This window comes from Manacus candei, unplaced genomic scaffold (genome assembly GCF_025592945.1).
Source record: "Manacus candei isolate 608988 ecotype Guabito, Panama unplaced genomic scaffold, ASM2559294v1 h1tg000067l, whole genome shotgun sequence".
Taxonomy (NCBI): domain Eukaryota; kingdom Metazoa; phylum Chordata; class Aves; order Passeriformes; family Pipridae; genus Manacus; species Manacus candei.
In genome coordinates this window covers 14,456,595-14,482,714 of record NW_026138115.1, presented here as the reverse complement: position 1 = coordinate 14,482,714, position 26,120 = coordinate 14,456,595, and the positions used below count along the sequence as shown (strand labels likewise).

The window sequence follows — 26,120 nt, the reverse complement described above, 5'->3', positions numbered from 1 at the left end:
CAAATGAAAAAAACACCTAGCAGAATGAAACCTTGAATAATACAGACTGTAACTATATACAAGACTGTTGTCATCACAGAATATATTGCAATGTCTTTGAAAAAGTTATGAATGTAAGTACAGAATGTTCAGATTCTGCTTGGGTCTGTTATGAATTAAACAGAATCATTCCATGAAATAAGTAAAAAGAAGTGAAAGAAGAGGTCTATTTTCCTCCTCCTATGGGGCTGTGTTTGCACGGGTTGTTATATACAATATAGATTAACTATTCCTGACTATGCACTTTTGGAAGCAGAGCTATTCTCTGCCATTTATAATAAACACCTCTTTTTGAAATTTATTTTCAGTGTCAGAAACTTCTATTACCAGTAGACTGAATCAAACCAGCATGATGTATTGAGTAATACAAACTAAAGAAAGCCACCCAGAATAGGCATGCTGCTTTGTCAGTCATGTTACTTCAGTTCTACTTCAGGAAACACTTATTTAAAGACTGTCCTGAAGATGATACTTTCATTGTCTATTTTCAAAAGTTCTGGAAAAAATTAGTGTTTGGAAGTTTATTGGAATAGTTTATATAATGGATTCAAGGAAAATTCTTAATCCAAATTTTTTTTATAATTTTCTAACTGTAGAAATATAGAAAGATAAGGGAAAGAAAAAAATAACCCCCCCAAAATACTAAGAATTATGTGTTTAACATAAAACTACTTTAATTTCAGTCTGTTTTTTCTTCAAAATCCTTTGAAATGAAATTTTCTTTTTGCCACAATAGAATATTTATCAGAAATGCTAGCAGATGGTAAAATTCATTATTTACAAAACAGCATGTGTTTACTAATGAATCTCTTCATTTGGTGGGTGGTTAGGGGTTTTAACAGTGAAAGAGTGTTATATATTCAGAGCAATAATGACAATAAACCAAGAGTTCTCTAGAGCATGAACAGAAGGAGTCAGATCCTTGTTTTCCTGGTAGTTCAACATTCTTTACTATAGTATTGTGAAATGTAGTACGGCCTAAGAGTCTGAATTCTGACTGCAGAAATCCTCATTTATGTTCCAGAAATCTTTCTGATGTTTTAATTTCCTTAATAGTCTCTAGGTTTTAAAATTGTTAGATTTTTACATATGTTAGGGCCAAATTACCTCATTTGGTTAACTGTTATCTTCCTTTCTTGATGAGCATCAGGCAGAGAATCCACCTTTTTTTCCCCTCAGTAATTTGATTATCCTGATTAATTGCCCTTATTGCTGGAGACTTTTTTCATAATTTGAACTTGTCTGGTTTCAACTTTTACACATGACTTTTTCTCTGTTTTTTAATAAAAAACATATTTCTCTTTTAGTTCATGTATGTGGAAAATGTCTGTGGAAAATGTTTCTCGGTTTTCCTCTTGATACATCAAATAGTTCAAGCTTTTTATGCCTTCCAATTTTAAGCATGTGTTCTTTCTTGTTCTTTAGATAACTTTTGCCACACAAATTCCAGTTTTTCAACTTTTTTTTTTTTGAATATGTATCCCACAACTCCACCAGCATTCCATTCTCACTATTGCTTATATTCAGAGGCAGTGTTAGTTTTTATCCTACTGTTCCCAGAATTGTCTCATATGTTACTTACTGATTGCATTCCTTGATCGTTGTTGTTTGACTCTGCATTTGCTTAGATTAAAATGTATTTTATGTATTGTTCTCCTTTTCAAAAGGCATGACCTTAGCCACCAGTGGGGCTCCTCTGGAAAGCAGGGAGGGCTTCTCGCTGTAACAGGCCTGGACTTATAATTCTTTAGCTTTCCACCAGTCTACCTTGGAGCATTATGAAAACTTTTTATATTTGCCTCTAGATTACTGATGTAGCAGTCAAATAGCATTGAGCCTTGCTAATCTCTGTGGAGTCTCACTTGGAACAGCCTTGTTGGATTCCCTACCAAATGCTTCTTCCCATGATCCCTCAGCTAGCCAGCCACTTCTTAATTCCTTTTGGTATATGTTTTATTTCTGTTGAGAAAACACTCTATATTTCATCAGTGCTTATCTCTCCTCACTGTAAGCACGACTTTGGGGTTAACCAGCCCTGACTCTTGCCATAGGAAACCCTGCCTATGTGCCAGAATAGAAGTAATCGGCTGAGAAAGTGGATACATTGTTATGGGAAAACTTCCATTAATTTCAGCTTGTTTTTTCTTTCCTCACTGGAGAAATGCATCTCCTATCTTCAAGCCTGTTTCAGTTGTGTCTTTTTAAGATGAGTAGATTTGTTCAACGAGAAGGAAATTCAGGGCAGAAGAGGGACGGCAAAGATTGTCACTGCATATTACTCCAAGGAGTTACTCTTTCAGTTAACTTTAAATTAATGCGCAGTACTGTCCTCTATCTCTGTTCTCTGGTAGGCAAGAAGCTGGTTTCTATTCTGACTAAAACCATTTAGTAAAAAGATAAAACAGGGTCATTAGTGTTATAGAAAAAATGCCAATTACTATGATGCTATGTTAATCCAAAAGGATGTTTTCATGAACAAAGACTTTTGAAACAAGATATGCATTAAAACTCCTGCAAGGAGCAATTGCAAATGCCAAAGTTCACCTCTTCTTTTGGCACTGTTATGTTGTCCTAATTGTTAATATCTATTTACATTTAAAGAATGAAGATTAGGTGAAGTTCATATTGCACTGTTCATGTACATACTCTTACAAACTAAAAACATCTTACTAGTTCATGATGTCTTTCTATTTCTTTTATGTGTTTCTGTTTCATAGTGGTGTATAAACTGAGTGAATTTTTCAAGATTTCAGAATATTCTGTGAGAATATTCACTTAAAACCCCATTGAATGTCTTGGCATCTTTTTGATATATGGGATGACACTCCATAGCATCATATGACAGGTTCTTACTGATGAAGTACTAAGTTGAAACTCAGGGCACTTTTGTAGGGTAACTATTCAACTGCATTCAGTTTATGTTGTTACTTAATTAATGAACTGCCAGCATGTAACCACTGCTTCTGGTGAATTGTGCAAGGCTTGATGCTGGCATATGTGCAACTCATAGTTAGTGTGAGAAGGGAAATATACTTTTAGTGCAGACTGTGAAGGTCTGGTGGAGCCTATGGCTTGAAGATCATAGTTTCCCCATAGCTCTTATGTCATAGCTACCAGTCCCATGTAAATATCCTAGATATTGAAAGGGTGTGGTCCTAGATGGTGGTGTTTGAAAAAATGAGTTCTCCCATATCTAAGGGGTTGATAGTGGTAGAGAAAATGGTTGCAACTTAAGAATTACTGGGTATGAGGTTGTTTTGCAGATGAGTTTAAGAATAATCTGCGATAAATTAATTTTTAGAGTGAGAAGTTAATTCAATTAGAAAGGATTATCACAAGAGAAGGAGTAGAAAGTTGTTTAGTCATAGATGTTTAACGAGACTACAGTTTAAACAAATTGTTGATGTCAGTGTTGCCTAAGCTTTCATGAAATCACAAGGAGAATTTTTAAAATAATTACGAACAAAATAATTTTAAACTACGTATATGGAACAAAACTTTACACATCTAGTATGCTTTCTAAATATGGTAAATAGTTTCTTGCTATGAAAATTAGCTGATTTCCAATCAAAGAAAAAACTCTTTGTGAAGTGACTTTTAGGCCTGCTTCTGAAACTCACTCATGGTTTTACTTTTTTTTTTTCCATGCTCCCATGACTTAACTTTTTTTCAGTTACTTAGTGTCTTACTCTTAGAGATCATATTGGGTTTGCATGTCCAGGTTTTGGTAGCAGGGGGGCTACAGGGGTGGCTTCTGTGAGAAGCTGGCAGAAGCTTCCCCCATGTTCTGCAGAGCCAATGCCAGCTGGCTCCAGGATGGACTCGCCACTGGCCAAGGCTGCACCCATCAGGAGTTGTGGTAATGCCTCTGTGGTAGCATATTTAAGAAGGAAAAAAAAAGTTAATTGTGGAGATGAAAATTGCATCAGGGAAGAGTGGAGTGAGAACATGTGAACAACTCTGCAGACACCAAGGCCAGTGGAGAGGGAGGGGGCGGAGTGCTCCAGGCGCTGGAGCTGAGGTTTCCCTGCAGCCTGTGGTGCAGACCATGGTGAAGCAACTGTGCCCCTGCAGCCTGTGGAGGACCATGGGGGTGCAGAGATCCACCTGCAGGAGGTGGATCTCCCCATGGAGGAGACCCATGCACGAGCAGGGTGATGCCTGAAGAAGGCTGTGACCTGGTGGGAGGCCCATGCTGGAGCAGGGTCCTGGCAGGGACCTGCTGACCCATGGAGAGAGGAGCCCATGCTGGAGCAGGTTTTCCTGGTAGGACTTCTGCCCTGTGGGGGACCCACACTGGAGCAGCCTGTGCCTGATTTTGTTAGTAATAAATTTAATTACTATCCCCACTTTGAGTCTGCTTTGCCTGTGATGATAATCGGTGAGTGATCTCTCCTGGTCCTTATCTCATGACCCCTAAGTTATATTTTCTCTCCCCTGTCCATTTGCAGAGGGGACTGAGAGAGCAGCTTTGGTGAATACCTGGCATTCAGCCAAGGTCAGCCCACCACACAGACCTTCCCTTTACCTAGCAAGCAACTGTTTAGAATCATTTCTCATTACAGAGTTACTGAGTAGCAGACTATTATTATTTTTTAATTATGTACATATGTATGGTCTGTATACAGGGATATTAAACAAACTGGCATCCAATATAATTATTTACCTGCATTATAGTATCAAGTATGATCCTCTCTCAAGGATTATAACACTATTACCTTATGTGCTCTTCAAAGGAACAAAGACAGATAAAAATGTAGAATCATGGAACAGCTGAAAATGACAGAGCAGTGAACATGAGTAAATTACAGTATCAAGCAAATCTAAAAATAATTTTGCAGTTCTGGTACTTTCTTGAGACTACAAAAAAGTAAACATCTAAATTTCCTTGTAGGAAACTTGAAAAAAGCCTCTGTGAGTTTTACTGCCATGGATTTTTATTGGTCTTTGCATAAAACCATGTATACTATGCTTATTGTATATGTGTCCTCCTTTTAAATTATTTAATATGAGTGAAACTGGGTTGCTCGTCATAAATAAGGTGTCCCTAATTTTCCACTTAAAGTGTTCCACTATACCTCATTGTTACCAGAGAATGAACTCGTGTTGCCTGGAGGGAAAAGTTATTGTTTATAACTTTTAATGCTTAAAATTCACAGATATCTTTTGGCTCCATTTTTTTACCTCGGGTGTGTATTGAAAAGAGTTATTGGCCCAAGGAACTTGCTCATAAAAGAGTGGAAACAGAGGCACAGGAAGGTGATCTGCTCATTCAACAAATGCAGAGTCAGTATGGGAGTGAAGGTGTCTGACATGGTTTGTGCTTGGGAAGGACAATCATCTTATTACACTGTCCATTATAAATTATTATTCTAAGCTCAGAGGAGTTTTAAATTGTCATAGTTTTCATTCCACAAAGAGTTATCTATAATACATGCAAAATCAATTTTTCTCAACGTAAAAGACAAAGATCCATTAATCCATTATGCTGTTTTCCTTTTGCTTTGCAAAATACATTTGTTTAAGACAGAAACATCTGTTTCGGTTTAAAATGTTCAAGGGGTGTAGTTACCAATAGAACAGTGATGCAGGAAATATCCATGTCATCTTAACTGTGTCAGATTTTGGCAACTGCAGAGGAAACCTTCCCAGTAGATTGTTCATCTCTCCCTTCCTCCCTCTCATCTTTTCACAGATTTCAAGATTTTTCTGGAAAAAATGTTATCATTTGTGGCAGGCTCTGTAAATAGCATTTAATTCTACAGTTGCTGGGAACACAGACGTTTCCAGCATTTTCCACTGTTTCTAGTGTTAGCTTTCTGACAGCTGGAATATTGCTGTCTGTCATTTTCTAGGCTCTAGAATAACTGAAGCTCATCATGGATCACAGTCTTTTCTGAGTTTATGACCTAGACTACTTATCTTTTTTCTTCTTCATTTATTTTTTTTTCTCTCTTGGAGCCCTGGCATCTGACCTTACACAGGTAAATCTCAGGGACTTGTGAAGTGGCTGCCCTCAAATTTGTTTCTGCTGCTTGTTTGAGCTTCCACTCCTCCTTACTGCTGAGTAAGTAAATTATTTTTTTCAGATGCTGTTCACTTATTTCCCAAAAAACAAAATGAATTTTCATGGGTAATGAAAAAAGAAAAACCCTATAACCAGAATGTAGCTTAAGGAGCCCACAACCGTTGAATAAAACACATCTGGTAATTCTCCAGAGATAACTTATTTACTGCAGATTGTTTCCTTACTGGTTCTTTGCTCAAGCAGCTAACAAATGTTTAATGACTTGGTTGTTTCTGTTTGAGGGAGACATAGTCATAAAACTGACATTACTGACCCAAAGCTGTTTTTATCAAAACAGACTTAAAAAGAATCATAGAATGGTTTGGGTTAGAAGGGACCTTAGAGATCATGTAGTTCCAACCCTCCCACCATCGGCAAGGACACTTTCCACTAGACCAGGTTGCTTAGAGCCCTGTCCACCCTGGCCTTGAACACTTCCAGGGATGGGGCATCCACAACTTCTCTGGGCAACATGTTCCAGTGCCTCACCACCCTCACACTAAAGAATTTCTTCATAATATCTAATTTAACCTATCCTCTTTCAGTTTAAAACCATTCCCTCTTGCTGTATCGCTACATGACCTTGTACAAAGTCCCTCTCCATCTCGTAGGCTCTGCTCAGGTGCTGGAAGGCCCCAATTAGGTCATCCCAAATCCTTCTCTTCTCCAGGCTGAACAATCCCAATTCTCTTAGCCTGTCTTCATAGGAGAGGTGCTCTAATCATCTTGGTGGTCCTCCTCTGGACTCACTCCAACAGGTCAATGTCCTTCCTCTCTAGGGAATTCTGAGCTGGATGCAGTACTACAGGTGGGGGTCTCATGAGAGCAGAGTAGAGAGGCAGAACAGGCACATATGTTTTCATGGGTTGTCTCTTTCCTTGTAAAAACTGTCAGACTACTTTTGTATAACCTAGGAGAGATGTTTTAATGCAAAAAGATACGTTCCAATCAGTGTTAAATTTTAGCTGTACTTTAGTCACTGATTTTGACCATTACATTGTCATATTTTAGTGTCAATACATACCTACCTATATATATTATATCCTTCATATTTAGGTGGGACCTTGCCCTAACTTGTTGAACTGTAGTTATAGTGTATTTTTGAATCATATTACTATTTCTTCGAATTCTTGTCTCTATTTCTCAGAACTGTAAATGTCCATAAGCAAAGAAAGAAAAAAGTAGATCCAAAGAAATTTCACTCTCAATACATTGGTTAAATTATGGGATGACTGAAATGTGCAAATCCAATAGTATTTAATAGCACTGCTTTTTATACTGCTTTGGTTTCATTTAAGTCTGTTTCTACAGACTTTTACTACACCTGCAATGCACTGAAGTGACCCCTTGGCATGAAAGAGGTATAGAAATAGGTACTGGTATGATTTATAAAATACATGTCTTTTAATGAGTGCAAGTGCACTTCTGCACTGTTAATTTTGATGTGGATATTTCAGCAGAACAAAAGATAAGGCCTTTAATTCTGAGAAACTACTTTATGTCATTTCATATACACCACTGCTGGTCAGAACAAATTTCAAGTCAGTAGTCACGTGTGTATATCAGGAAGGTAGAATAACACATATAAATTGGAATTAAACAGCTGACTAAACAGAGCTGACAGTGTGTCATTAAATATTTTTAACGCATTCTTTCAAAATTAAATTGTTTAAAATTTGGACATATATTGCAATATTTTACCTGCTAAATTAGGTTCCTGAGAACCTATCCCTGACTGGAGTTTACCATGCTGAGTGCTTGTAGCATCTTCCTTTTGGTGGAAGAGATTTGCCATCAGAGTTAGGAGCATAACTTTCCCTTCAGTATGTGAGGCAAGAGATTCTTTGACTGCAATTTGCCACGACCTCAGTGTAGAGCAGCGTAAGCCAATGAAGGATGCTAAGGTCAGGAAAGCATTTTATATCTCATCCTAATCAGATTAGTTATATATGTTGTGCAATTCAGAATTCTTTGATGGTTTTCCTCCAGTCCAATATTCTGTATGAAGAACAAGCATGCAGAATATTGTTTTTCCTGTATTTTCTGTGCAACTAAACAATTTATTGAATACTTGACTACTTGCCATGCACAAAAAAATCGTGTGCTAAATCTGAAGACTCGTGCCTGGAGGAAAACCACTTCCTTGTATTTGGTAAGAAAAAATTGCGGTGGTAGTTTTTCCTCCATTCTCAAATGGTCACAGAAATCTTGAATAAAGGAAGTAACTCCTGTTACTTTTAGGAACTGCCATCCACTGAGAAAGAAAGCACCTTAAACAGAACTTTATGAGGTGCTTTGAGCGGGGCTTGCTGACGTGCTCCAGTTTAATTCTACTTTTTGTGAACTTCATTTAATACGGTTAATGGAATTGAGGTCTGAGCCTTCCCAAGTAATTATCTTACAAGTTCAGGTAACTGTAGGTTTTTTTAATCTCTCCGAACAAAAACTTGAGATTTGAGGCAAAAAGTTAGCATTCTAAATTATGCTGAAAACTGGTGTTCTGAAATACTGTATTACCGTAATAATCACTGTTGCATGGTTTAGTGTACCACAGCAGGTTGGCAGCAGCAAGTAACTAAACTGAAACTCTCTAAGAATATTTCAAAATAGGACTGTAAAATAATCAATACATGTAAACAATATGTTAAGTAATGACGAAATTAAGGGGCCAATTCTTAACAACTTTGGTAGGCCTTAAAGGAACTGACAAATTATCAGAACTTCTTGGAAAGAAGCTCTAAATAATAATATAAAATTAAATATTTAAAATTACTCTTTTTTTTTTTTAATTATGTATTAGGAGTGGAGGAATTAGAGACTTTTGTTTATTGAATTTTTTATATGGCCTTGAGAAAACAGTTTAACATATTTTGAGCTTTTTAGTGGGTTTTAAAGTCTTTTATGTTCCTCCAAGATTCTTGGTTTAGTTCTGGAATAAGTAAGTGTCATGGAAGAAATTCTATTTTGTGAACATTTCAAACCTAGAAAGTGGTGACATCTTGTGAAAGGAAGGCTCACAGAATTTCAATCCCAATTTCCAGACTAAAAGCTACATAGAGCATAAAGAGATGCATAATCTTTTCAATAAAAAAATTGCTATTTAAGGCTAGGAAAGCACATATAGAGCCTCATGACTTTTTATAAATTTAATCATTGCAACCTTAAAAAGTTATTTTTAAAAGTGCATCTGAGATTGCAATCTTTATCATTTATCTGCATGTACAGTGCACATAGTTTTCAAATGACTCTGCACTATTTTTCTACTTTTTTGTGGTTTTCCATAATAATATTTTTCTGAAGCAATACAATATCAGACACATTCCTGCGTGCATATAGTTCACAACTGTAGGTTTACACAGCTGCCTGAACAAATTCTGCCTATCTACGTAACAGGCTTTTGCTGAGTAAAAATTATTATTACTAAAAAAAGACATAAACTGAAGACATACCAATGACTTGTAGCAATATGTGTATTTTTGGAGTAGGTGCTATTTCATCATAATAAACAATTTTTTTAATAAAAAATTTGAAGATCAAATAGAATAATATAGCATAAAACTAAAGAATAACACTGGAAAAAATTGGTCTTACTTCTGGATAAGTGACTATTTCTCCATTCTGCCCATTTATACTCTTTCATGTACTACGCACATAGTTGGTAGTAAGATGAAAAAGTCTGAACTGGAAATACCTGCAATTATATATACTGACTTGAAATTTAACCAAAGAAAATGCTACTTCATATCATTATTTCAGCTTTCAGAAAGTATTTAGATTCTACTGGTTTTGCAGGTGCTTGATCTAATATGTAATTTGCATAGCAAATTAATGGGCCTTCTGCAGACTTTTATGGCATCTCTGTATATTGATTCATATTATAAATTTTTTTCTGTACAATTCTGAAAATAATAAGAAAATTATGTGAGTAGGACAGATTTACAAAAAGTGTTCACCATGTATGTGTGGAGAATAAGGATTTTGCAACTTGTTGATTCATAAATTGCGCTGGTGCAAAAATCGCCTGCTGGGGGCAGCAGGCAGGGTAAGATCTGTCATTCTCAAGCTACTCTTATGAAGAAAGTTACATCTTAAGATCCTATTTGGGCTAGTATAATTATTTCTGGTCCTGGAAAATTAAAATAGAAACTCCTAGTCACATTTCTAGGAGAATCCTCTGTGCTTGAAAGCATTCAGAGAAGTCTCAGAACGTGATACTACATGTACTTTTTATATCAGGAGAAAAAATAATAAACAAAAATGAACAACCATAACTGTCTGAACATTTCATTGTACACAAGGAGTGTAGCCCAGTCATACTGGGACAGACAACAAATACAGTGCTTTATGAGTGACAGGGATTCAAGGATCTGAATCAGAAATATCCAAACCTGTTTATTCTCACATACAAGCTTCTTCTGTAGCTGGAGACCAAAACCTTTCTCTTCTTTTCCAGCCCACAGAAAACTATAAAAATCAAGTTGCAGCCTACTGTGCAGGTGGTGGAGTTCTGTGATATCTGTTCTTATAGTGCAGGTTGGTCAGGACCCATTGTGCAAGGTCAGACTTGAGATGGTCTTTTCGGAGTATTGTAAGGTGATCTCTGCACCGTCTTATCTGTTTTGGTCTGACTGCAAAATTACTGTGTATGGGTAACTCTTTGGCCCATTATCATAGAATAAGAGTCAAAATCATTGGGGAAGGCAGGAAGAACGAAAAAAGGTATCCAGAGCAAGATTTCTCCTTAGAGTCCTTGCTCCTTATAGTGAAACTCCAAGCTTTAAATCTCTATACTTTCCTTGCTGAACCAGAGTCCAACTTCCATGCAGACAGAATGGATGCTTCAAACCATATTTTCCAGAATTCTTGTGCCATTTCTTAACTTCAGTCATAACATCATCTAGTTCACCTTATGTAGCCTTAGAATAGAGGCAGGTGCCTCCTGTGATAAGACAATGACATATATAAACAATGAAAACATACCTTGTAATTTTATAGATTATGCTGAATAGTATTCTTTCTTCTTTTTTTCTTTCTTTCTTCATTTTCTTTCTTTTCTTTCTTTTTTCTTTCTATCTTTTTCTTCTGTCTTTTCTTTCTTTCTTTCTTTCTTTCTTTCTTTCTTTCTTTCTTTCCTTTCTTTCTTTCTTTCTTTCTTTCTTTCTTTCTTTCTTTCTTTCTTTCTTTCTTTCTTTCTTTCTTTCTTTCTTTCTTTCTTTCTTTCTTTCTTTCTTTCTTTCTTTCCTTTCTTTCTTTCTTTCTTTCTTTCTTTCTTTCTTTCTTTCCTTTCTTTCTTTCCTTTCTTCCTTTCTTTCTTTCCTTTCTTTCTTTCTTTCTTTCTTTCTTTCTTTCTTTCTTTCTTTCTTTCTTTCTTTCTTTCTTTCTCTTCTTTCTTTCTTTCTTTCTTTCTTTCTTTCCTTTCTTTCCTTTCTTTCCTTTCTTTCCTTTCTTTCTTTCTTTCTTTCTTTCTTTCTTTCTTTCTTTCTTTCTTTCTTTCTTTCTTTCTTTCTTTCTTTCTTTCTTTCTTTCTTTCTTTCTTTCTTTCTTTCTTTCTTTCTTTCTTTCCTTTCTTTCCTTTCTTTCTTTCCTTTCTTTCTTTCCTTTCTTTCTTTCCTTTCTTTCTTTCCTTTCTTTCTTTCCTTTCTTTCTTTCCTTTCTTTCTTTCCTTTCTTTCTTTTCCTTTCTTTCTTTCCTTTTCTTTCTTTCCTTTCTTTCTTTCCTTTCTTTCTTTCCTTTCTTTCTTTCCTTTCTTTCTTTCCTTTCTTTCTTTCCTTTCTTTCTTTCTTTCCTTTCTTTCTTTCTTTCTTTCTTTCTTTCTTTCTTTCTTTCTTTCTTTCTTTCTTTCTTTCTTTTCTTTCTTTCTTTCTTTCTTTCTTTCTTTCTTTCTTTCTTTCTTTTCTTTCTTTCTTTCTTTCTTTCTTTCTTTCTTTCTTTCTTTCTTTTTCTTTCTTTCTTTCTTTCTTTCTTTCTTTCTTTCTTTCTTTCTTTCTTTCTTTCTTTCTTTCTTTCTTTCTTTCTTTCTTTCTTTTCTCCCTTCTTTCCTTCCTTCCTCCCTCCCTCCCTTCCTTCCCTTCCTTCCTTTCTTTTTTCTTTCTCTCTTTTGTCTTTTGTTATATTTTTGTTGTTGTTGCTTTTGTTAAACTAGTTGTATCCCTCCATTGTAAAATATTGTCCAAGGTGAACACTGGTGCTTCCTTTTTTTTTTTCTTCAGGGATTGTGCTTTGAACAATGCATGTCAGAACTATAGTTTCTCTCCTGGAAAATAATGCATAATATCTAATGTATAATATCTAATGAAAATAATGTATAACATCTAACACTCGTACTCAAAGCATCAGTGTTAATTCCAAACTACTAATATTAAAAATACTCTGTTAACATCTTACAGCTAGTTAAAGTTTTAAAGAAATAATTCTATACCCTGAAGTATCAGAACCATGAAAATTTGGATTCCTCTTCTAGCTTAATTAAATTTTAATGTATCTGATCAAGTTTATGGCAAAAGAAAGCAGTTATGTAACTGAGAATGACTTAAAAGGATAAAAACATTTGTGCTTTAATTTTACATGTTCAGCTGAAGAGCCCTTGAAAGACTGCTTTCTTATGTGTTTAATTTTATTTACTTCTATGAAGTTGATCTTAATGAAACAATAATCAAATAGAGATAAGAATCAGTGTTACTTATCTCAGGAGATGCAGTCTGTAGCAGTCTGTAACAGTGCTGCGGGCTAGTAAATATTGTGTACTTGTGTACTCATAAAAGTGTAGGAGATGAAAATTTGAGAGCATTGGGTACTAAAAATGTTCTTGTCCACTATCAGTGTTCTTGAAACCAATTTTGAATTTAATAATAAAGTATTGCAATGCCAATATTTTTTAACTTGTCTAGAGTTCAGATGCAAAATGAAGTTAGAAATATGCTTAAATCCTGTTTAGAGATGCCTTTGATACTGTTTATCATACAGTTTTCTTCCAAAACTTATGAGGTACAATGAAATGAAAATGTAATTTTTTTTGGATTGTATTTAAAAGATGGGTGACGGTGAAACCAAAAAAACTCTGAGTAAAAAAATTTAAAAAAAATGTTCAGAAAAAAGCAAACTAAAATTACAACTGACAACCAAGGAAAATTTCACCCTCTTTTTTTTTTCCTATGAAAAAATTCAAAAGCCATTTAACTGATCAAAGAATTTCAAGAGGTTATTTATGGGAAATTTTTGATATGAGAATTTTTCTATCTTAAGTTTACAACTGCAGATAAGTCTTGCAGAATCAATTAACCTTCGGTTAAAAACATCCTGTTCCCAGCCACTAGGTAAATATACAATTAAAGAAGCAAACCTGAACAACGGTTCTGTGAAGGATTTGATATGATATTTTCAGGTAGCTGAAATTGAAGTATGGGTTTTTTATATTAATAGTTGTTGAGTTTTATCACAAAGTTGAAATGAGGACATTCCCTTAAATGCACTATTGGAATAAAATTTAGTGTTGCAAAACAGGTGGATTTTCATGTTTTGCAGCAGCAGCAGCTCCTAGAGGGCTACAAAGCTAGCTCTGTTTAGAGAGAATTAAGAGTAATCTCGCTTGGAGTAGGAAGAGGTTATTACTGATGTCCTGCCCCACGCGGTTGGTGGAGCCTTGGTGCCCATTAGTGGATGAGCACTTTGAGGAAGTGACACACACAGATATGAAAAGACATGTCACGTTTGCCTATTGTTTTGTTTTAGGGAGTGGAAATAATCTGTTTGGTATTTTGGTGGTGGATGACTTTCCAAAAGAACTTTTCAGTGACTAAAGTGTTCAAGATTTTGTCCATTCAAATGCAAGCAAACAATTGTGGATCTTTCTGCTCTCCTGCCTGGTCAGATTTGGCAGACAGTCAAGAACCTGTATCAGCTCAGAATGTTCTCTCTTACATCTCACCGTTTCTGTCTATAATGAAAGACCATTTAAAATGCAGATTAGTATTCAGGGGAGCCTAATCTTGCTATCTTCCAATGTAAAAGATGTTTCGCACTATCTCTCTGGAGAAAAATTTTGGAACAAGGCACCACCTTCTTGCTAGAATAATTATTTTGCATCCTTCACCATCTGACTTTGTAGCTCATGAAGGGAAAAAATATTTTATGATTGCAAAGGTTTTGCTGACTGTTGGCCACTAGAATGTCAAAAATGGCTTTATCTAGGGAGGTTAAAACAACCTACCCCAAAATACAAATCAAAACCCCCAACAAACAATCACTCATGTATGCTGAAGAATCAGCATGTGAAAGTTGCCACTGTGTGTGTCTTCTATGTACTGCTGGCATTCTGGAGTGAAAATTAGGACAACAAAAGCCCAAGGTGGTGTAGGGCAGTTAGTTAATAAAGGATGCTGAAATAATGATGAACTAATATGAAGGAGCTAATTTGTCTTTGTCCATTTTAATGCTAATCTCTTTGTATCACATCACCTCCCAGATACCGTTTCTCACTGCACTGAGTCAGAAGTGACCAGGAAACACAACTACTCATCACAATATATTTGACTCTGAATACATTCCTCTGTCTGTATGAGTCTAGCAAAACACAGTTGTTTTCAAGGTCTGTACATGCTGTAGTGTAGAATTTTTTTCTGATGTAGCAGTTGTCTAATGGATCATTTCCAACTAGTCTCCCTGCCTTTTTATAAATGAGAACATAAAATTATATGAGATGGGAGCATATAAATTTTATGCACTGTTTCAGGCAAGACTTCATTTTGTTGTTCTTGTGGGCTTTTTTTCCAAACTGCTCTTTTTTTAAGGATAATTGCAGTTAATGCTGGACTAGAACTATTTAGTATATTTTTAGATAAACTTGGTGCTTGTGTAAAGACGCATGGTTGGTACCTCTTGAGCCGTGAACTCTCTCTGAAACAGAACTCTGCTTTACTTCCAGTGTTAATCCACTGACTAATTGCAGGACTGTAATACTGTATAGTTTCCACAGTTTATGAAATTCCTGGACTTTACAGTTCAGGTGCAAACTGTTGATATTATGAGTATATTGGATTTATGCCCAAAGCTTTTATTCATATAGATTATCATACTTATGGATTTATACATATACTGAAATTAATTTAGATCAGGGATTTGGAGTTTATGAAGCAGTTGAAGACCGTAAACAAACTCAGGACTTGAGAGAGGTGAGTTCAGCCCTGTTTGCAATGTTCATTTACGCTTTCTTTGAAAGGAAGCTGTTTACAATGTAAGGTTTTTTTCTGAGTTGTTCCTGAAAGGAATATCTGAAAAGGGTACTGCTTGGATCTTCCAGGACCTCTTTTGGAGAATTGCCTGCAAAAACCATGGCAAGTAGGATGGCTGAAGCTCCCTCTTCAGTATATAAGGTGTTTACGCAAACAACTGAGATCCTGCAAGGAATTGTGGTCTACCACTGTAAAGACCATATAGGAAATATAATGGCTGCTGTCATTGATAAGAGGTTGGGGTTCTCTTGAAGAATGCAGAGGTCCAGGTTGTGAAAAACAGCAATATTTAAAATTTCTGGATAGCATGATCTTAAAGTCACCTTTTTTTTTTTTTTTTTCTCTCCCAGTGCTGAGTCTCGGCCTGCTCAGTTTTCATTTGAACAGAAGTGCTTAGATATTCCTGTTCGTCCTTCAAATTGCCTTTTTTGAATCCTTATCCAGCTCCACTGTATTCCCTTTGTGATGAGGGGGCCACAATTGCACATAACATGCTGAATCTGTGCCATGTATTTACATAATGATGTAATGATTTTTTTCTGCATTATTTACTATTCCTTTGCTAAATGTTTATAAAATTTAATTTTCTTTTTTCTGCTATTGAGAATTAAGTTAACGGTTTTTATGGAACTTTGTAGTTTTCCTTCTGAAACATTGCTCTTGAGGTGTAACATTCATGTTGGAGCCTATTCTATACAAGCAATTAGGGTTGGGGTTTTTTTTCCCTACACATAACTTAATATTTGTCTATATTAAGCTTGATATGATATTTTGTTGCTCAATTTTATTTTGCCTTGTAAGGTCTTGCATTTACTCAGGGTTTAAATTTGTCCCAAGTATTTCAATAACTTCTGCAGATGTTTTCCACCTGATTTTTCACCAATTTTTCAGGTCATTGATGAATTTACTGAGAAGCAAAGTGCTTAGCAGAGGTTTCTGTGAAACTCTGCTTGTGATCTTCATTTGTTCTCCATTCCACTGTTTACTCTTTCCAGTATTTTACTTGATTATTTGTCCATTCAAGGACCTTCCTTCTCGTATCATGGCTATTTAGATTCCTTTAGCTTTTGGCATTGGGTCTTGTCAAAACCATTTTGTGATTTGTTTGGAAAACAGTAATGTGGTTTTTCAGAAGCAGTGGAGGCTATTCCTCTAAAAAATTGTGTTGCTTCATTATGCTACAGTTTCTACTAGTTTTCCTGACAAATATCAGGTTGAAAGGATTCCCAGAACCTTTCTTTACAAACTAGTATCCTGAGAACCAAAGAAGTTTCAGATGGAAGATCAGGCATACCACAATCAGCAAGTTGTCTTTTTCACCCTTAGCTTCTCACAGATTGCCTGGGTATATAATGCCTAGACCTTGTGGTCTATTGGTTTGTTTCATAGTCTCGTCATTGATTTCTGACAGATCCTTTGCTAAATCCTGCAGTAGAATTTCCACTCGCCCTGATTTGCCACAATAATTTCCAGTTTCTAGGTAAACACTTGCCTTTTAAGTTTCGTGTTTTCCTTCACCTTGTATTAGAAAAAGAAACAGCAGATAGCAAAGATCATGTTGGGGGATTGCAGTGTCCTAAACTCTGATTTACAGACATAATAAGGAACTCAAACGTCCATGGTGGGATTTCCACAGTTAATCATTGGTAGTCTGGCTTTGCTGCCATTAAAGCCTTGGGGGTAGACTTTTTAATGGACTTTAAATCAGTCACATTAAAAATTTTAATCATGATTCACATTACTGTTCAGGCTTAATGTTGGCATTACTATGCAAGGCTCTTTGGTCCATATCCTGCAGGAATTGAGCCATCATCATATTCCCTATCAGATATACCTTCTGAGAGTCTCACATGTGAAATAAGAGGGCCAGCAGTCCTAAATGGAAATTTGTCCAATTTGTTCAGAATTCTAGATAGGATAATTGTAAAGGAGGTATTTTTGAAATATGTTTAATATGAAGAGAAAAACCTAAATTTGCTCTATTAGAATTCAGTTCTTTGAAAGCTTTTTGAAATTATTTTGTTTTTTAAATCATGTAGGAAATCAGCAACAGGATCAGTGTATCACGGATAGTGCTACTGTGATATTAAATTCAAGTTGCTCTATATGTAGTTACTTACATGGTACATTTCATTTTTTTATTATACTGACAGTTTATCTTTGCAATTGATATAGTAGATTTTATTTTCAAGGAAAGCTATAATGAGCTTAATAACTGGGCAGAGAATTCCTGAGACTACTGAAATGGAAAAGACATTTTAATATTACCTGGCTGTGTGGGACATTCATTTTCATTGTATCTATTAAAGAAAATTCAACATCAATGAGCTCATTAAATCTGATGCTAAAATTTACATCATTAGATTTCAAAGTCAGCAAGTAGATATAATTATTTACTGACGCAGTTTTTCTTTTTTCGTGTAGCATTTTTGAGAATGAAATGAATTGTTTACTTGACAGATAGGTGGCTTTATAGTGCTAATGGCTGATTTTAACAATATGTGACAGTAAGGGAAATTAGAGCTCATTAACATTCGACCCAGTGTCTGCACCACTGATCAATGATTGGACTACTCTATGGCTTAAAATGCTTAATGATTCTTTGTTTGGCAGGAATTAACTGCTATTGGAGGAAAATGTGGATGATCTGATAGCTGGCAGAGTGAATGTGGCCTGCACTTTATAATCAAGGAAAATGTGAACAACTGGGGAGCAGAATGAGTGAGAGAAGTCTTTCAAGGCTTGTGGTGATTGATAAACTATATTATGGTTGACACACACATGCTATGTTTTGCATAAAAGTGCTAACCTCTGATTGAGCGGAAAAGCAGGGGTAAGTGAGATTGTCTGTGTGATTAGTGGAAGGTAATCAGCCATCTGTTAGGCATAGCATGCTTACTAAAGATGAAGATAGAAAGCATATGTGTGCATGTGCTTACACAGGGTCTCTCACCTTTCATATAAGTATCCACTACAACATAGGACTGTATATAAAGAATTAAAAGGCAAAAAAGGCAAAAACATATACTCAATTCATCTATTTCTTCCTCACACCATAAATAGTACAAGCTGGTAGCTATGTTGTATAGTTCACAAATATGTCTTTTCAGCAGACTGAAACAATGGCTTTTGAAGTGACAGAAAAAAATGATTTGGGGTGTATTTTTTTTAAATAATGGTATCATAATTCTCACTCTGATTGTGACTATAAAAATAACGTTATGTCCTGAAAATATTGAGAGATTAACTTTTTATTGATAAAGACATCTGACTTTGTATTTTCATCTGTCCACCTGCAAGCTTAAAATCATCTAGTCTGTACAGCTATTCTGAGTACAGAAAAGATTTGGTTTAGAAGAAAGCTGGAGTCTGATGTAATATGGCTTGCTCACCTAAAACTGTCATTGATTTTACCAAGATTTTGTGATGTAGAGCATAGCTTTTAAGTTTTATTAAGAACTTTAGCAGCGGAGGAGGCCCTGCATGGAAGGAAATGAATCACTTCTTATCTCTTTTCAAAAATGATTTTTGCAAAGTACAAAAAATTTATCTAAATTTATTCAGTTTTAATATGTTCTAATACTCAGTGGTCTACAATTCACTATCTGTAGATCTCACAAAATCTGGAAAAACAAAATATTCCAGAAATACAGCCAAATCTAAGGCCAGCATTTAATTCAATCGCTTTCAGTATCAATATATGACCTCAAAGTATTGTTTAACTTAATCATCCATTCCTACATATTTTTTAGCAAATGTTTTAATCCACCAGATGACACTTTTCAAATTTGAAACTGAAAACAGGTTAGCGAAAATGTATCATGTGTCACTTAATGTACATTATGCAAATACTGGAACTGATGAGGATTTCCATGTTCTACCTTGCTGTTTCCATCTTTCATGTTTCAGTATGCAATTACTACCCTAAATATTGGGTGTAGCTAGAGGACAATAGATGCAAGTGCCCATGTGAGAATAGGTGGAGAACAGAAAACTGGGTCATATTCAGTAGCTTGAGGCTTAACAAATTTTGTGAATGCAAACCTCTGCAAGGCTTGCAAGTGGTCAGTAATCTGAAAAGCAGAACCTACTTCTGATCAAAAGTATTTTTGCCAAGTTTTACAAATTGCATAAAATAGATATGTCTATGAGGTTTGCTGTTGCTGCTGTTGCTGCTGTTGTTCAGTACTTCAACATTAGAATTTTGTAAAAACTTCTCTGCATCGCGGGTTCGCCTATTTTCCTTCCATATCCTACGCATGAGGGTGCCGGAAAGCCGCACTCCCAGCGCCTTCCCGGCGCAGGCGTGCCCGGGGAATGGTGTCGCTTTGCTCCAATTGCGAGGGCGGCGGGGGAGGGATAGTGAGGTGGAGCTTTCGGTTTCTGCGGTGATTTTAGGGGCTCTTCAGTAACCGCACTGCTTCAGGGCCAGTTTTTTTGGAGTGCGCAGGAGAACCTTTTAGCTTTATTTTCTCGCAGCACAGCTGGATGATGATGCCTTTTTATTCTGCCAAGAAGCAATTTCAAGAATCTATGTCCTAGTGTTTGGATTCAGTAATTTCTTGCTTCAAGTTTCTCCTTTCAAGCATTTGTGAGCTTTTTAAAGCTTTCCCAGACCTTGCTAATTAGTATCCAGTGTGTTTTACGACCTCTGTAGGATTTTTTATCTTTATTTTTCTGAAGAATGTGAAAAGAATGCTCTATTTTAAAATTTCTCCACATATTATTAATTGAAGTGTTGTAACTTCTTGTGATCTGGCAGAAAGGAAAGGATTTAAAGGACTTGACTTTAAGAGCAACTAGGATTAAGGAAGCATTAGCTGTAATGCTGGAGAGCCACTATTAGAGAGTCAAGCACATCGTAACAAAAAACAGGTCAGCAGGTTCCTAATGACTGCTAATTGCAAACTCAGTGTATCAAAACTAGAACTATGCTCTGCATGCAGCATGGACTAGCTTTTGTTTGCTTCTGCAGGAGCATGTTTTAATTTCTATTTGCTAATTGCTTTAATGCCCTTACTAGAGCTGAGTCATACTGAAAAAGTCTGTAAGAGTGCCAGGTTTTTTTTGTGAAAAAACTATGAAGCAATTGCTGCCATTCCTGTGTTTCTGTATCATTTAGTGAATGATTGTTTTGCTGATAGGCATGTTTAACAATAAATATCCAAAAATAAGGACCACAAGTGCTTCAACAAAATTTCATTTTCAGGAGGAAATAATGTAAAGAATATACTTAAAGTACTTGGAGAGTTTGGGCTTTTAGAAAAGTTGATTCCTATGCTTTAAAACTGGGGCTATGATCAGCAGTGTCCAAGACAAAAATATTTTTAAACTGAGTGATTTGTCTAACAATATACTTTGAGTATTTACAGCAACAGAGTTTAAGTTGAAAAACAGGCAGTGAAAAGAGACGAACTTGAAAAATACTCAGCATCCTGAAATGTTAATTTCATCCAGTCTTCCTGCAGAACTTTTTATTTAACACCATTTAATTCTGAATTTTTCAAAATTTGGGCTTAAGGGGATAGAAAATGTACAGCAGGCACTGAGAATGTTTGAAATCTTTCATCCCTTTTTCTTGTTTGCATGATAGAAAATTTTGTTCTGAAGTGCCAAATTAATATTTAATATCAGTTTAATATCAGTTTTAAATATTGTTTTGTGAGGGGGACAAGTATGCAAAAGATAGTGGCAGGGTAGGAAATAAAATCAAATTAAATGTAAATTTTTTGTCCTTCCTGGCTATGATAAGTGGAATTGTGTTTGGATACTTCTTTGGTGTGGTCATTGCCTGCAGGAGTAGTCTCTGGATGCTGCAACTCCACTTGAAATATTTAGGAATGTAACTCAGTAGTCACACGGTAGTTGATTTAATAGTGAAAGGCACTGGTTTTCTGCAATCTTATAGCTTTTATGTTAAGCGAGTAAAGTTTTTGGTATTTTTGGTTTGTCTTTTTGTTTGTTTTTTTTTCTTCTCATGCATAGGGTTTATGGCAGCCTTCTGTATTACATATAGCTAGAATGTGTAAAGAAAGAGGTACATAGTAAAATGTTTTACTTATTTACTTTTTCCAGTGGATCTTGTAAATGTATATTGATGACACAGCTTTTGGGCTTTTATAAAGCCACTTTGTAAAATGATGTTTTAATTTTTGGTACATATTTTGACATTTGGAATTCTTATCTCTACGTTTTGTGAGAGTTGCTGCTCATTGCAACAGTCCTTAGTCTAACAAAAATACAAGAATTTAAACTTTGAAATGAAAAGCAATAAATTAAACAAGTGTTCCCAACAGTTGCTTCAACTTTGCCTTCAAAGTTTTAGTCATATGTGGGGGGACACTTGGGAAATTTGAATAAAACTCGAGATATTCTGTGTTTTGTCATAAATTTCAGGTGAAGGAATATGTTCTCATATGTACTAGTTTACAAATACCAGTCCTGTATTAACCAGTGGAGAACATGTTTGTCATCCATGAAAATTGTACTTTGCAAGGTGATTATCTACAATGAGAGAAATGTAGTATTTGTTATTATTCTCATAGAAAGATCTTGTTTGTTCAAATCAACAGTTAATTTGAAAAATCTACTTAGTCTTGAACTTCTACTGTAGATTTGTAGGGTGAAGAATTTATGTAGAAGCACAATACCTCAGACATTATCATTCACTCTTTGTCCTGTAAATATTTTTGTTGCTAAATTTGGTCTTGTAACAGCAGCCTCTTTTTTTTTTATCTTTACAGCTGTTTTTGAAATAAATATGGTTTAGACATTCCCATGTTAGCCATGGATGTAGCAGTTGCTCCCATGAGAACACAAGAACTGGATTCGATGCCGTCTGATGCATCTCCTATGCTTATAAACATGACTCCTACAATGGAACAAGATGGGGAAGAGGATGCCATAAAGGATCTTGATTCTGGCCAGCAGTATGAAAAGCCTCCTCCTCTACACACTGGGGCTGATTGGAAGATTGTTCTCCACTTGCCAGAAATTGAGACCTGGCTTCGGATGACATCTGAAAGAGTCAGGGATCTGACCTACTCTGTCCAGCAGGACTCAGATAGCAAGCATGTGGATGTGCATCTAGTGCAGCTGAAGGTAGGATGGATTTTATATTGTAGATTTCTCAGTGAAGGTGGTTCTTTCAACTCTGCTATTAATAAAGTAAACAAAAGGGTTCTCATGACTGCTGAAGCACGTCTAACAGCATGTGTTAAAAAGTGAAAAAATCCTTTTCAGGGAAATAATAGAAACCATTTAATTATCAGATATTTTTCAACATTATTTGCTCATCACTTAATTCAGTGGTCATAACCATACTCATCCAAGAGCAGGTGATACAAGATTAGCAGTGACCTGATTGGACATCTTACAAGTGCCCAGAAATATTCTCATTGATTTTAATGTTTACTGTACATAAAACTCCCAAATAAAATTCCAATAAAATTCTTAAAATTCCAATAAGCAGGGCCACTCATTTGAAAACTATACAAGTTTCAGAGGTAGTGGGGTACACAGGTGGTCTAATGTCTGGCCTTTCAGTCATGTAAAGATTCATTGAAGATGGAACTCAGGTGGAATTACATGCAAATTTGTAAATACTTAGAATTTTTTTTTCAGATCTGAGACTTGGTAAGAATTATGAAGTGGTAAGATTTGAACAGTTACAACCAGTAAATCAACATTTTTGCATTCTTTTTCCAGCAAGATAATGCATTACCAAGACTGGAATTTACCTCCCAAAAATATGTGTTTTGTGTAAGCTATAAGAGCAACAATCTCCTTTCAACCTGACAACTGAACCCAAGTATCTTTAAACAATTACCTCTGTCTTGGTCCCAGATTTAATTTTTGTTGCTAAATCTTTAAAGTTATTGAGGAAATTCAAGGCAAAATTCAAATAAATAGTCTGGGACTGTAAGCGTATGTTCATTTGCATGGCTTGGTTTGCTGCAGCAGATGAAACATGCTTTTGAAGGCAGCTAATGATCTCCAAAAATAGCACAAATGTTATCTCTTCAGGCTGAGGTCTCTTCAGAGTTGCATTCTGAGGTCTCTTCATGTGAACATAGTCTTCCTTCCTACTCAGTGCAATGGTATTTTGTTTGTGTTTATTTTAGGACTGGAGCTGTAAGCTGTCTTAAAATACAACTCTGTATACTAGCAATAATCAGAGCAATTGCACCATAGGCAGTCCCAAACAGAGAGCTGATCTTGATTTTTTTTCTGGTCCCACCATTTTTCTAAAAAAATTGGGGTAGATATTGCCAGCTTTTGATGAGAAAGAACGCCATATCCACAATTTTTATCAGATGCTCTGAAAAGGTTTCTGCAGGCAGACTTGAGAAATCTTGCTGGACTTGGTGCCAGTTCTGATCTGGAATTGCTTTTGGCTGTATTAGCGCAGTGCTGAGCTGAAACTAAAGGTCTGTGGAGCTTGTGGGTGGTGTTCACACACAGTTTAGGGCTGGCTCAGAGCACAGGCAGAACTGATTTGTGCCTGCTTATGAAATGAGAATATTCTGTACATATAACTCACCCTCATATATCCACTAAAACATTTTATTCAGTGAATGAATAACATCCCTCACGCTTTTTCTTCTTTTTAGAGTTTATCTGTGAAGTTGCAAGAGTCAATTGTAGTTTATAAAATACTTTCCTAATGATTTAATCTATATAAGCAAATGCTGTAGCAATTGGGATTGTTTGGGACTAGGAAGAAATCTGATCAATGCAACTGTAAAAAAGGATGAAGGAATCTAAATTATCTGCAATTCCCTGGCCTCTCACTTTTGGAGGGGTCTGTCATTGAGACTAGACACTCAGGAAAGTGTTTTTTTCCTCTGTGTTTATACATGCATGATAATGACTTGTATTTGAAGATATTTTTAAAATTTTTGATATATTTTGAATTTTTTTCACAAAATACTATAAAAACAAAAAGCTTTCAAAAAGATCTGAAGTAGGACTTAAAAACCAGCAAGGTTGTAGCAAACACATTAGTAATACAGAACTTCTGTAACCTGCTTATCTTTAAATTTGTATAGAGACAAAAAGAAATGATTGTAAAAACAAGTGTTGTGAAATTATTTTATGCAGATGCGAGATATATTTTGAACTGTTTATTCACTATATAACGTTAAGAAAATCAACTAAGCAAAAAAAACCCAAACCCAAACAAACAAAACCCCAACCATAATCTCATATAGATATTACTTCTTTATTTCTTCTGTGCTCTGATAATTTTCCTGGAGGGGCTACTTCCAAATGATCTGTGTCTTTCTGGAACAGTTGTGCCCAGGCTTGACACTGGGCTCAATGTGAAGTATCACCATTGCTGAGTAGACTGGAAAAAGTGTTTCATGTGTCTTTCGAACAATACATACCAGTTTAGTATTTTCTTTTTACCACAAGAGCAGGAGATGGTTGATTCATGCTTGTAATTCACCGTAATTCCCAAATTCCTTTCCTGCAATATGTTTTTTTCCACCTCTCTCTTGTCCATTTTATCTGTGAAATTTTACACGTAGGATTTTACTTTTGTCCATTATTAAACTTTTTCTTTCTTTTATCCCGTTTCTCAAGTAACTCCTCCAAATATACACATTGTTTTCATGTGCAAATTTAAGAAGCCTTCTCTCTACTCCTTTGTCAATCAAAATGAGAAAAATGAATAATACAGTCTCAGGATGAACACCTATAACATAGTAGTTTCTGAATATAATTTTCAAAATGCAAACATAGCACTAAGACAACAATTTTTCATTTTCTCATAGTTTGTTTTCCTCAGCCAGGAGAGATCTGATTCCATTTTCACACAGCTTTGTTTTGGATACTTAAAGTTGATTTCCTTCCTCTGGCTGTCACTTGGCTTGTGGTGATAAGATTGGCTTGAGGATCCAGACCATAGCAGACTTTTAGTGTTATTCCTTGGAAAAATTGCTTAGCACACAGATCATCTCTTTCACTTGTGAAAATTTTCTCTGTATCCCTGTTGCAGATCTGTCTGTGCTTCTGCTCTTCCTGTAATCAAGAGCATTGTTTCTTTTTTGTGGCTTTTTCCCTGGGGATTTTGGTGTTTTCTGTCAGTCTCTTTTCATGCTACATGACTTGGGTCTTTACTAATGACCACTGATCCTTTGAAAATACTTGTTTCTCTCACTTTTGCAGTGCCCTTTCTCAGAGCTAGCCCCACAGCATGAGTGGGAGGCTTCTTTTATGTTGTCTCTTGGGAAATTTCCTGGAAAGCTCAGATTCACATGAGTGCTTCAGGAGGATGGTTGCATGAATCATAACTTTCTGGATTCCAGAATGCCCTATATTAGTCATTTATCTGGCATCACTCTTAACTCAAGCTGTGCTAAGATACTTTTAGATCTCTCCAACACATTCAGTGTAGCTTTTGCCAATTGCAAATATTGTAAAGGAGATTAAAAAAAAGACATGTTTTTACTACAAGCAAATAAAGAAGTGCTCTCTTTCTCCTTGTAGTATCTTAACCTGCTGAGATGCTTTCATGATCCATTTAGCTTTTTTTTATTTCAAATAAACTATTATTTTACTTTTACAGCCAAATCTTTCTTGGAATCCTTCTGAGGTATAACTTGGTTTCAACTCCTGTTCTTCTGCTTTACTTTATATCCCTTAAGTCTCTCATGGAAGGGTCTAGTGTTTCAAATCATTCTTTACTGCTTTCTGTCTTTTTGAAAAAAATTTCATTTTGGATGATTTAGTATAATCTTTTGTATCTGAGATGCCTGTTAAGTTCTAACTTATTTTGGAGT

At 35.6% G+C, this 26,120-nt stretch overlaps 1 protein-coding gene across 8 annotated transcripts in view; it reads left to right on the top strand.

Annotated features, from left to right (window-relative positions):
* The window catches only part of AKAP6 (A-kinase anchoring protein 6), a 275,069-nt gene that overhangs the window by 27,982 nt on the left and 220,967 nt on the right, over positions 1 to 26,120 (top strand). For 4 of the 8 annotated variants that reach the window (XM_051806227.1, XM_051806231.1, XM_051806232.1 and 1 more), the window contains 3 exons: positions 17,947 to 18,166; positions 20,096 to 20,208; positions 22,077 to 22,434. In XM_051806227.1, the coding sequence (XP_051662187.1) occupies positions 22,111 to 22,434 (324 nt within the window). In that variant the 5' untranslated portion in view covers positions 17,947 to 18,166; positions 20,096 to 20,208; positions 22,077 to 22,110. Of the gene's footprint in view, positions 1 to 6,023; positions 6,107 to 17,946; positions 18,167 to 20,095; positions 20,209 to 22,076; positions 22,435 to 26,120 lie in introns of those variants that run through there. The other 4 variants (XM_051806225.1, XM_051806228.1, XM_051806230.1 and 1 more) reach the window with 2 other exon arrangements.